The sequence below is a fragment of the Bos indicus x Bos taurus genome, chromosome 28 (genome assembly GCF_003369695.1).
Source record: "Bos indicus x Bos taurus breed Angus x Brahman F1 hybrid chromosome 28, Bos_hybrid_MaternalHap_v2.0, whole genome shotgun sequence".
NCBI lineage: Eukaryota > Metazoa > Chordata > Mammalia > Artiodactyla > Bovidae > Bos > Bos indicus x Bos taurus.
Window position 1 is genome coordinate 43,656,278 of NC_040103.1, and position 13,311 is coordinate 43,669,588.

Below are 13,311 nucleotides of genomic sequence, written 5' to 3' on the forward strand. Positions count from 1 at the left end.
TCCCTCCTAGAGGGCAAACAGTGGACTGGTGGAAAGCAGCAGCCATAAATCACACTGTCAGGCAGCAAGGGGAGCCGGGAGGAGCACAGGCACGTGAAGGCCATTCACAGCAAACGGCCCGGCGCTGCCCAGGAAGAGTTTACTGCACCTGTAATTAATTAAAATTTCCTTCAAGCCAAATCTTTAATAAACAAGGATTTGTGCTGACAATGAAGAAAAAAGGGCCCCGGCAAGATAATTTTACAATATCCTTTACAGAACAAGCGCAGCATCGATCATCTCTCGTATCAGGTGTGCACGCCGTCTCGAAAGTTAACAGGAACTAACATCGCTTTGTGTTATAATTTGTGTACTTGGAGCGGATCTGAAATATTTAGGATGCCTAAGGGACCACGTGGTCCTTTTCTACTTTTGTTATGTTTTCTCTCGACTCCCAGCTTTTAAAAAGCCAAGTCTTTTCATGCTAGCGTTTCAGAAAACGGGCCTTTTTAAAGAACATGCGATGGCAGTGGTGCCAGACGGCCCATCCTTGTGTGGACTCTTCTCTGGTCACACCCTGCCTTTCCCAAAAAAGAATTTTAACATTCTCTTTCACTGTATCCACTTGGAGCCAATGTACCTAGACACAGGGTGAAAAAGGTAAAGGATTGTGAATATCTTTGATAAAGCGAGTGTGAACTATCTCAAGCATAATCATACTGAATCAGTCAGAAGCATCAGAATGTCTTTTCTCAAGCACTGAGATGAAGAGGCCAGCCACACTCTGTTTTCAACACCAGGAATCACCTGGGTGAACGCTGCACGCTGGGGAGCACACTAAGTTTACTGTGCACCCGTACGAACCCAACACATTCTCAAAAGATTACTAAAAAAAATACCCATTTTCAGGAGTTCAAACAGGGCTGAGAGAAGCTGAGCAGCTTGCCAGGTCACAAAGCTATAAAATGGCAGACCCAAGACCCAAGCCCTGGCCTGGCAATTGTAACATCTAAGCCTTTAGATCTTTATGCCACTGCTGCCTTTCCTAATCCTATGGCTCTAAATACCATGAATGAATCAAAATGATCAGTCTCCTTGAATTATTAACATCAAAACTATTCCACAGTATTACCATGTCCTACAAAGCAGGGAAAGGTGAGAGAGCTTTAAAGTGACAACTGCTTCAGAATATAAGCAAAACATTTCTCACGAGACATCTTCCAACAACTTGAAAAAAGGGTACTTAATAATTAAACAAACTTTACTACACAGTGCTAAAGATGCCACCACCTGCTGTGAGTTAGTAAGTATTATAAAACTGTCTTATTATCTTTTCATGTATTTTCTTTCCCCAAGAAAATGGTTAGTTTTCCAAGCCAGTTAGAAACATAATATCCATTTTTTGCAACTCAAATAACATCACACACCTAAGTATTGTATTTAACATTCAGAAAATGAAGATCATGGCATCCGGTCCCACCACTTCATGGGAAATAGATGGGAAACAGTGGAAACAGTGTCAGACTTTATTTTTCTGGGCTCCAAAATCACTACAGACGGTGACTGCAGCCATGAAATGAAAAGACGCTTACTCCTTGGAAGCAAAGTTATGACCAACCTAGATAGCATATTCAAAAGCAGAGACATTACTTTGCCAACAAGGGTCCGTCTAGTCAAGGCTATGGTTTTTCCTGTGGTCATGTATGGATGTGAGAGTTGGACTGTGAAGAAGGCTGAGCGCTGAAGAATTGATGCTTTTGAACTGTGGTGTTGGAGAAGACTCTTGAGAGTCCCTTGGACTGCAAGGAGATCCAACCAGTCCATTCTGAAGGAGATCAGCCCTGGGATTTCTTTGGAAGGACTGATGCTAAAGCTGAAACTCCAGTACTTTGGCCACCTCATGCAAAGAGTTGACTCATTGGAAGACTCTGATGCTGGGAGGGATTGGGGGCAGGAGGAGAAGGGGACGACAGAGGAGGAGAAGGGGACGACAGAGGATGAGATGGCTGGATAGCATCACTGACTCGATGGACGTGAGTCTCAGTGAACTCCGGGAGTTGGTGATGGACAGGGAGGCCTGGCGTGCTGCGATTCATGGAGTCGCAAAGAGTCGGACACGACTGAGCGACTGATCTGATCTGATCTAATTCAACAAATAAAGATTAATCAACTTACGTATCAAGTTTCTCTCCATTAGAAAAAGGGATCATAAAAGATAATGAGAAAAGGAAAATCCTAGATTCCTAGTAAATGAGATTTCAACTGACCATTAAGGAGATTCAGAGCCTGAAAATGTTCTTATCCGATTTGATCATTTGATTGAAAATATTGGCCACATTTTTTTTTTTGCATGGTTGCTGAATATTCATTTGATAATTCAAAATTATGCTGTCAACCAAAATGAATATTAACAAAGATAATACAGGATTACATGGTGAGAGAGGTGGGAAGCTAAAAGGAATTTAGGGAAGAAAAATGATAGCTAAGCTCCATGAGAAATTGCTTGATCATTTGATATCTATTTTCCAAAGGAAAAACTTTAAAAAATTTCAAAGTTTAACATCTGCAAGTTACAACAAAACTTTAGAAAAATAATAATAATCTACTGAATAATAATTCTGGCATTATTACACTGTTAAGCTTCCCAAAGAGAAATTCTCTTCCCTTCCCTATTTTCTCCAGCACTGAATGTCCCTATACCAGAGTGCTGCCATTTTATTTAGACAGGACAGCCAGTGGCACAGAATGTTTCCCCATGGAAAAGAGGAATTTCAGCCTACAGGATGGAAAGGTAGACATCAAATGCTGGCTTAGCGGACAGAACAGCACTTGCAGGATTTGAAGTGTGATTAAGAACTGTAAACTCTGTTGCAATTTAACACACACCTGTAAGCCAACGAGTGTGCATGGTGGTAACAACACTCTGCACACAACAAAACACACACAAAAGGAAGCAGCAGAGCGATCAGATGCCCCTCAGTGCTTCATCCAGAAGCCAGAGCTCTGACCTCAGAAATGTTCAGAAAAAAGGAATTTTGTTTCCAGAAATGGAAACAAGGCCTGTGTGGAGGAATTAACACATTTTCCATATGCTTTCATCACAAATAATAAACTGATACTAATATTAATAATAAACTGTGTTTCTAAGTGGATAGTATGGTTTGAAAGATACAGAAGAACACCTTTTCAATCTTTTGCATAACAGCTTACATCTTTAGGGACATGAGACGCTTCATAACGGAAAAGGAAGCATACAAAGAGTTAAGGGTCAGAGTAAAAACACAGGCCTCCTTACTTTTCCTCAAAACTTAAGTAAGAAACTTTCAAATTAAAGTCCTCGGTAAACCATTAAGTACTAGAAAAACTATGAACAATTATATGTATGCACGTATCTGTGCATAACCAGACATCTCAGAAGGTGCAGATCACTGTCAAAAAAAAGTGAATAATCTGTTCTTTAAGGTTCTGTTTGCCCTCCAAGCAAGTTAAGGAAGCAAGACTCATCAACAGAGGCACTGACCAATGTCAATTCTATTTCCATTCGTTAGTCAATGCATTTCATTTGCTTGAAGGCTGCTTTTCAGGCTAACAGAGGAAATACAAGTGGGCCATGATATGGTGAAGGTGTAACAGAAAAAGCACAGAAGAAAATAAAAGGATAAAGAGGAACATGTGAAAAATATGCTTTTTAAAGATATGCCATCAACTAAAGAATTCTAGTACAGGATTCTGCAATACAAAACATTAAGAAATGTCAAAAGACAAAGAAGTGAAAAAAGCAATCAAAAATATTTTACAAGGGTGATAACAAGATAGTTATAACAATTTAGTTTGACTAGAAAAATGATTGAAACTTATTCTCATGCTACTAAAAAAACCACTTTTTAAAAACTGCAGCGTTTACCTCACTTCATTAATTATTTCAACTCACTTGTTTTCCATTTATCGTTTAAAATTCAGGGCAAAGTCAGCTGGTTTCAACAACAGCTAGTAAAAGCAAGATTCCACCTCACCAAACTTGAGCTACCAAATTATAGATACTCCTGTTTCACTTCTAACAAAAGCTCTGCTTACTCATCATCATGAACAAATAGGAATTTGGAGGAAAGGGGGTCTTGGCAGAATTACAAAGACATTGGAGCTTAGTGGCTCACATGTACTTAACTCAGCAGGGTGAACACCAGCCCTCTCAGGGGCACTGCTCTCACGGGCATGCAGACCTCACTCGCGAGCTACGACAATCAGCAGAGAAGGCACGAAGACCTCACTCACGAGCTACGACAATCAGCAGAGAAGAGCTCATAACAAACTGCCACTGCTCATCTACAGAGAAACCTGCAAACCCCAGTGAAAATGTGTAATTATCATCTATTCAGCTATAGGGGCACTTGGGGTACAAAAATGATGAAGACATAGTCTCCACTCTGCAGAGTTTACAGTCTAGATGATAGACAGAAATGAGAATTAAAAAAGCATAATACAAGCTATCTATGCTACCCACAGAAGAACAGATGATAAACTTCCTTTTGGATGATGTGGCTAAAACAACAAGTAAGTGAAGAAATGCCACCTTCAAAGAACAGTGATTATACTTAAATGGCAATCAAGGATTCAGAGAACAAAAAGCAACTTAATTAACTAAAAGGCAATAATACAAATAACGAAAATGTCAAAATGGCAGGCTGTTCTTTTGCTCATTAAAAACACATTTTAAAAGCATGTTAACAAATGCCTTTACTGATTAAAATACTAATTGCATTTTGTACCTACTTTCCTAAAACTGTTAAAGCCAGTAATGCCTCAAATCCAGCCAGTTAACTACTGCATAAGGCCCTTGATTTCTGGTCCCACTCAGGGTATCAGGCTTGTGTTTCACTGGACAAGAACATGTCTTGTCATCACCATGGGCTGTTAGAATGATAAAGCCTGCATTCACAACTGTTCTGAAAATACAGAGTTCTAAAATGAATCAAGAACAATCAATGCATGAAAGAAATATCAGAACATACATCTGAGAAATAAATGGATCAAAGCAAAGACTATCAGGTAAAATGGAAGGTTTTAAAACAAAAACAAGCAAAAAGGTGCTGAAGTATTGTAATGTTACCTTCTTGTGGGTAAAGGACCCGGTTTCGTGCAGAACTGCCACTCTGAATGCAGGCCACCACGTGTGAAACTCCTTCACCCACTGATGCATCACCGTTGTCGGACAGACAATGATGGTCGGACCCAACCCCTCGAACCTGCACCCAGAATGTCCAAGAGGAAAAGACAGCCGTGAATGACATATACGGATGATTAACTGCCAAAACATGAAAAAAGAAACAAACAAAACTCTACAGCTCAAAAAGGAAAATCCTACTGAGGATAAGCCCACCTGGTGAAATCCCTACAGCCCCATTCATCAATGAGTGGACGCATGTATTAAGAGGAACCACCAGCTAATGTGTTAAAAATATCATCTACAGTGAAGTAAATCAAACAAAAACTACCTAACAAGCAAACTTTTCTCTCTTCTTCTATTCCAGATTAGCGAAGGCATAAACGGTATATATCAACCTAAGTGAACATAGAATATGTTCTATCAGTTTGAAGCTTTATAGTTTATCAAGAGTTTTCACCCACAGGATTTCACTCAGTCTCACAGCTCAGGGAAGCCAGCAGGATGAGAACCCTGCAGTGTTCAGGCTGCTGAAGACTGGTGTGCCCAAGGTGCCACAGTTACCAGGAGACGGAGCGACGCCTCAAGTCAGTCTTCTGACAGCTGCAGCCCGCTTTTGCACTACAGCATGCTATTCGCTTCTCCACGTGATACAGAACCAGTGGGTGAGCGCCAGTGACCATTTCTCCCAGAAAGCCCCAGTCAACAGAGCTCAAGCGTCACAGTGTTGTGGAAAACAGCCGAACACTACAGAGAAAGAGCCTTAGCAAGAGCCGCATCTGACCAAGCGATCCCAGGCAGACATTTGTGGACGGAGATACAAGAGCCTCAGCAAGAGTCGCTGCTGACCAGACGATCCCAGGCAGATATTTGTGGACCAGATACACGCTGCAGCGTTCTTTGTGCTGCAGAAAGAGTGGGCGCTACCTGAACACCTGCAAATAAGAGACAGGCTAAACAAACCATCCTCTTTCTTTACTACTGCACAGGCAAGTAGCTAGGAGCACTGCCTGGGTCTGAACCCCAGCTCTGCACAGCTCTGGAACTTCAGTTTCTCATCTTAAAATGGGAACAACAGCCAGTTATATGAAGTTTAAATCAGTAACTATAAAGTGCTTAGAATAGTATATACTAAATACTATTAGAGTTTCGAGGTCTTTCTAAAAACCACATAATTTATGGAATCATCCCAATTCATTTACACATAGGGAGCCAGAAAACTGGTCATTGCCACCATGTCAACATTCATCTCTCCCCCTTTTCCTTCTGAACGGAACAACTTTGTGCAGGTGCCCCCTCTTCCTTCCCAGACATGTACTTGATGGGACTCTGACCACCGTCTGGTTACGGCAAAGAGGGAAGAAGCTGGAAACACAGTTCATCTTCAGCCTGTTAGCACACAGCATTCCCCTAGAGAGGCTCGCCAGTCCACTGAGGGGTCTGGGAAGACTGGCTGGCTCATGGTGAGGAAGCACTTAGGCTCTAGGTCAGGGGTCGCGTCATCTCTTGGTCTCTCCTGCTGCATGTGAACGAGGAAACAAGAGCTCAGCAGCCACTGGCAGTTGAGTTCCTGTGCAAAGAGATCTTATGACCACAAGAAGAACTGGCCTCAGGAGAACCTGGGCTGCCTCTGATGACGCTGTGTCTACAATCTGCCTCCTTGGTAGGTTCCTAGATGTAGCACACGTTATGTAAACATTTAACCCACACTGAAGCCAGGATTCTTTCTACTGGCAGTCAAAATATCCTGATCCATAGTATACCGCAGGCACCTGTCAGTCAGTGCCCTTCCGCCCTGCTTCCTGCCTGTCCACATGGAACCAACGCCCTTTTCTTGTCTGAGCCCAGACCCCACTACATCAGTGTTTCTACCACTTCACCTTCAGTCCTGCTGAGAGACGGGTGCCAGTCGGTGCAGAACATGAAACCCAAGCCAGAGTCAAACTAGCGGTGGGAACCTCTTCCATACGAGACTCACACTCGGCCACCAGCGGCAACCAGGAGCTGAGACGGACAGACACTGGGGCCTTCATGGCCTACCTCTCACTCTGCAGCAGAGTCACCGGCGCCTTCAAACTCTCATTCTCTGTCCCCTGCCTATTTCTGCCCACAAGGATGTGGAGTATCTGAAGCTACCCACTGCACACACTCTCCCCATGCTACCATCTCACTAACCCTCACAGTTTCACTCACTCTCTTTACACTGGTAACGTGAATCTAGGTCTTCAGCCCCAGTCTCTTTTCTGAGCTCAGAAGTACCATTCGCCCAGACGTCCAACTGCCGGCTGGTCCCTCCACACAGATGTCCCCACAGCACCACAGGTCACCCTCCCCTGAACTGTCCCTCCTCCCAAATTTCCTGATCCAATGGAAAGAGCTGCCACCCATGCTCCAGGCACCCTCAGTGGAAATCCAGGCCTCTGCCCACTGCTGTTCTTTACCGCATCCAACCGACAGAGTTCATGTCACACACACTTCCTCTCTGAGTCACTCTGTCTCTCCACTGCTAACACTCCCTTCTGGCCACTACCATCTCTTACCCAGGATACTGCACTTTCTAGCACCATCTTTTCAAGAAAGCACAATCAGAATGCCTCATCCCTTTGCTTAAGAGCCTTTTCGTGTTTGTCCCTCACTCTTGAGATAGTCCAAACACCTCACCCTGCTGTCTGAGACCACGAGGACTGGACCTCGGGCCGCCTCTTCAGCATCACCTCTCTCCAGAGCCCTCGTCCTGACCGGCCCCTCACAGGTCCGCACTCCCCTACAAGCCCTCTTTCAGTTCTTACAAAGCGTACACTCCTCTGACCTCTCAGCCTTCACCTTGTCCCTTCCTTCCCTCTTCTTCCAGCCACACTCCACCTGTCCTTCAGCCCTCAACTTCCTCCCTTCCCGTGCCTTTCTCTCCAGGCAGGTTAAGGACCCTTCCTTGGCGCATCCACACGAGTTAGGACTCCACATTAACCCTGTCATAATATATGTCACCCTGGGTGTGTGTGTGTGTGTGTGTGTGCGTGCGCGCGCGTGCATTTGTGTGAAGCTCCTTCACAGTACAGGGATAGCTTCTTCTTTAAATGATCTCAATGTCTAAATCACAGAAGGCAATGAAAGAATATTGGCTTTTTTAATGAAAACTTCTTTTAAAAGGTTGAAAGAAAACTATATTGAAACATTAAAAGAGATTATTTTCGAGTTGGAGATCATGGTTGACTTTTTTTTTTTTTTGCTACAGTTCAATAAATGATTCTCAAACTTAATATTTTTTTTGTAAACTAAGCCACACAGCACTGGAAATATTCATCTGCACAACTGAAAAATACTCTGTAATTTTGTAGAAAAACAAGCCACAACCTAAATAAGGCTGACCTTTTACTCCAATGTAACAAAATACCTCCACCCATTTCTAAATCCTCCCACCTTTAGCTAGTTACTGCCCCTGCCCCTCTGCTCCAGAGAATGGGCTCAGATCACAAGAAGCCAGGAGCTGACAGCTCCTGAAGCAGTCCCAGCAGTGTCTCAGCCTCCCCCCAAGGGCAGGTACCCTCAAACTCCTTGGGGAGAGTACAGCTCTGCCCTGGCCCCTTCTGTGACAACATTCCCTAATAGGATTAAACGCAGCAACTTCTTATATCCTCCAAGAGCAATTAGAGAGCTATCAATATTCACTTACTATCTAAAATATTTAAAAACAAACTCACTTTCAAATAAACATAAGTACGTACATACGCCTTTGCAGGTCACACAGCAGTTATACGCCTTTTATGACATGGTCGCTGTCAACTGCTACAACATTACGTAAGGCCAACATTTTATTCTGGCTTATGGGTCGCAAGGAGTCAGACACGACTGAGCGACTAACTGAACATCTATTTGGCATTATTATGCCCTTCAATCTCTGCCATTCTCCTAGGAAACCATGGAGGTTTTCACAGAGTGGGATCCAGGAGCAGACCTAGACTGCTGCAGAGCCTCAGAAGGGGCAGCCACACCCACTAGCAATCACACCGACTGTCCCACGCTTCTCCAGAAGGGGCAGCCACACCCACTAGTCAGAAGGGGCAGCCACACCCACTAGCAATCACACCGACTGTCCCACCCTTCTCCAGCCCCCATACCAGTGAGACGATCTTAAGAAAGAGCTAAAGGTACTAGAGCAATTAGTACCAATTACTAAACTGGCTACAGTTTCTTTCATCTTTGATTATCATTGATTACCTAGTAAGTTTACAAGTCAATACCTCCGTGGTCAAATATTTCAACCTGCAGGATAGAAATCTGCCCCTCATAGCCTTGAACTTATCAGGAATTACAAAGTAAAAATATTTACCTTTGAAAGTTTATTAACTTTTTCAGTCCATTTATTTGTAATTAGAATTTCCTAAATGATATCCAAGACTTCAGAGTATTAACTAAAGTTTGCAAGGTTAACCATTTATTTCTTCTCCATCATCAAGTTCAGGGGCCTATCTATCACTATAATACGAATGGCAAAGAGAAAAGTATATAGTATATACGTTATGAACCGGGAAAACAGGCAGTATAGATTTTTATTAGCCCAGTAAGTACGCTTTTCCCTCTTTTTAAAAGACATTACATATAAAACACATTAAAGAAACAAAAATTAAAAACTTCTTTTTACCATTAAGTTCCTTCTTGGTATCCCAGAGACATCCATGGTTTCAGGATCATTGACCTTAAAATTACGATACTAAGACCATTCAAATAAAAGCCCCAGAATCTACAGCTTGCAAGAGTTCAGAGGAAATTTACACAGCCCATGAAGCAATGCTGGCTCATGCAGAACTTGGTTTGACTACACATCTGACCACTGCTCTTTAGGACATAAACCTAGAGACGACTCCAAGTTCATCTGATTCCAAAGGAGGACAGACTATAAAACTGTGAGAAAAAACGTTATACAATTTGCCCTGGCACATGCACAGAAGGGACCAAGCTCCTCTGAACACCTCTACGCACAGAGACCAGTTGTTTGGCTGATATATAACTGCATTCTGGGAAGCCACTTCTACCGATACTATCTTAATAAAGATGATCTGGGCTATAACCCAACGTGCCACACTATTTCATTATGGAAAAAGGAGATGCACATCGACAGTTAAGTGATTACAGCTGCTGCTCATTATTAGCCCACAGCTCACTCCTAGCTGGATTGTCACCACTCGAGAGAACATGTTTTAATTTTTCAATCAAAACTACACGGCAGGGATGATTTTAGGTTTCCCAGGCATGGCATATTAGACCCCACGCAAGTTTCATGGTAACAGGAAAGGAAGGGAAGAAAAGAGATGGGAAATAACAAAATCCCAGAAATCATTTAAGAAAAGAAAGATAGTCTTAGAAACTATCTGGAGCAGCTTGGGGCATTCTCGTCAAAACCCAACCAAAGCGAATGAGAAACGCAGAGGCGAGCCGAGCAAACGGCTTGTTTAGAGAAAGCATTTTATAAACGGTGAATTAATGATATGCCTAGGCAAGAAAACACTAAATGCCCATTTTCAACTTTGACTTTTCCATTCAGACGGAATGTTTTCACATGAAATGTAGCAGAATTTCAGTATCGGAAGAAAAAAACTCTGCTTCGACACTTTATTGTAGTAACAACAGAACATTTAATATTTAAAAATCCGCCAATATATTTTCCCCTTCCTACAACTGTGTAAGTATTTCTAAAATATCCTAAAACTTTAAGTACTGCTCATGGGATGTGTTGATCTGCTAAATTAATGAGAAGAGTAAGGAATAAAAGCAAAGCAAAAAACTCTGAAGATTAAAATAAAAAGTTCTTTACTTAACAGTTTATGGTTTGTATTTGACCCACTCCAATATTCTTGCCTGGAGAATCCCGTGGACAGAGGAGCCTGGCGGGCTACCGTCCATAGGATCGCAAAGAATCGGACACGACTGAAGCAACTTAATCCACAACACACACAACATTCCAGAAAACATTTCTCTGTTGATGAACCAGAGTGTAGACAGTCACGTTCTGCTGTGGCCGCCTTCAGGCACACTAACACTCTTGTAAAGGGGTCGTCAAATCGCATCCTGTGACTGCCTGGGGTTTCTACAACCTAAGTGTCTGGTAAATATCTTGCTGTTACTCATTAGGTAAAGCCTATTAGAATCCAAGGAGCTGTTGGATTATCTGGGTTTAAAATTAAATACTCTACATAATTCATCAAGCATTAATTGATTTACATAATTCATCTACCATTACTGATTTACAGAAAAAGTCAACTTACAGCTTAAATATGGAAATGCTCACTGGATTTCAAGATAAACTATTTCAGTCCTACCACAAAGAACAAGCATGTTTAAATGTTTATTCTTTCAGAAGATTAAAGTTTTAATAGTTTATTTGAATTCCTAAAGAAAATAAAGATTACAACCAAAAAATAGTTTTCTATCATTTTATATTTCTATTATTTAGACTTTGACTTTCAAATTTATATAAAATTCTTAAAGACTGGGAGAGTAGGGAGAAAGCATAGTGAGCAGACAAGTATGTAATGTCATTTGAAAAAAAAAAGCACCATCTACAAATGCTATCACGCATAATGATTATAAAAGAAATCCTCCAAAGATTCAACTTTCCCCATGAATAGACTTTGTACTTACTGTAATGCTCACCTGGTCTCCTGCCAGAACAAATATTTTAATGTAAAATTTAATAAATGGAACTAAAGGTATTATGTCTAATTTAAAATTCCATATTGTGTAAACCATTGATATTAACATAATTGAGTTTGTAAACAATCCATTTGCAGAAGCTAACCTTAGACACTGTATTGACCCAAAATATCTAGTGGGGCTCATCTGCAAAACGAAGCATCAATGCCTGGAATTCATTAGCAGTGTTACATGTTTAATTTCTCCTGCCCTACAGCTCCACTGTCTCGTAAAAATTTCCCTTTGATGTCCCCCCTAAAAGAATTAAAGGAATATTGTAATTGAAATGTCATCAATAATTCACAAGACCCTCCTCCACAGCAATACATCTGATGAAATATTAATTGAGCTCCACAGACTGACAGTCTGCAGAGGAGCACTTGCCTGTAATTTGAACCACGAGTCCTGATCTTGCTGTAGCTCAGACCTGCCAAGAAGGCAATTATCTGGATGGTCTTGCCCAATCCCATTTCGTCTCCCAGAATTCCTCCTGCCTGCTGGCAGTGCAATTCCCACAGCCACCTAACACCTGTCTGCTGGTACCTACAACAACAAACACCAACAAGAAAAAGAAAATGGCAAATGGTGGGTAATACAGATCATAACGCAAAGTACTCATGAATTAATCATTTAGCGAGGTTCTAGCACCAGTCAGAGAAGCATGCCGGATGTGTGTTTTACATGAGTATTATATTCATAAGGTCATACATTTTTGATTACCTAAAGCATAAAATCACACATTTTTCTTTACAGAACATTAACACATTTCTAATTAAACTGATAGATAGGGCAATTAGGGACTATTTCATTTCTTTTTCAACATTAGAAATAGCCTGGTAAACAAGCATAAACTTATTATCTTTTATTCAATATCCTCCTGAAAAAAAACTCAAATGTTTTTAGTTATATAAAGTTCTAATAACTTTTCTATGAAAAGATGCATTAACATTTATTTTTCCAATCTGAACAGCATAAAAAAGCAAGACAGAGAAGACTACAATTTACAGTACATACTGTTGAAAAGTCACTTGGTAATCATATTATCTTTTTATAGGAAAAATTAAATTTTAAGGCCATAAACTAGTCTAAAGAATAGGGCTAATCACAAAATTAGTACATAACAGATGAGTCTGTCATATTACTAGCAGAGGCAAGAAAAAAACAAAAACAGTTTAAAGGCTCAAAAACACAAAAGGTCTTTTAATATTCCAAAGTAGAACTTGGTTCAGTGACTTCATCATAGATACAACGGTCAGTGCTATTAAAATTTTAAATAAATAAATTTTAAGCTTGATTTTAAATTTAAATTTTAAATAAAATTTCAAATAGAAATAATACATTCCCCTCTAAAAAGAAAAGAGAGTTGGTATTTGCCCTTTCCCATCAATGGTATGTTTAATTCAATCATCTAAAAGTGAAGTTTAAAAAGGAACAAAGCAAAATGCATTTCTTAGCATGAAAGAAAGATTTAACACTATGCAATG

The 13,311-nt window shown here is 41.0% G+C and overlaps 1 protein-coding gene across 2 annotated transcripts in view; it reads right to left on the reverse strand.

Moving 5' to 3' along the window:
* Positions 1-13,311, reverse strand: part of ERCC6 (ERCC excision repair 6, chromatin remodeling factor) — a 72,994-nt gene that overhangs the window by 25,318 nt on the left and 34,365 nt on the right. For both annotated transcript variants that reach the window (XM_027530364.1, XM_027530365.1), the window contains exons 7-8: positions 12,212-12,370; positions 5,087-5,222 (exon numbers count right to left, since the gene is read on the reverse strand). In XM_027530364.1, coding sequence (XP_027386165.1) covers positions 5,087-5,222; positions 12,212-12,370 — 295 coding nt within the window. The remainder of the gene's footprint in view (positions 1-5,086; positions 5,223-12,211; positions 12,371-13,311) is intronic.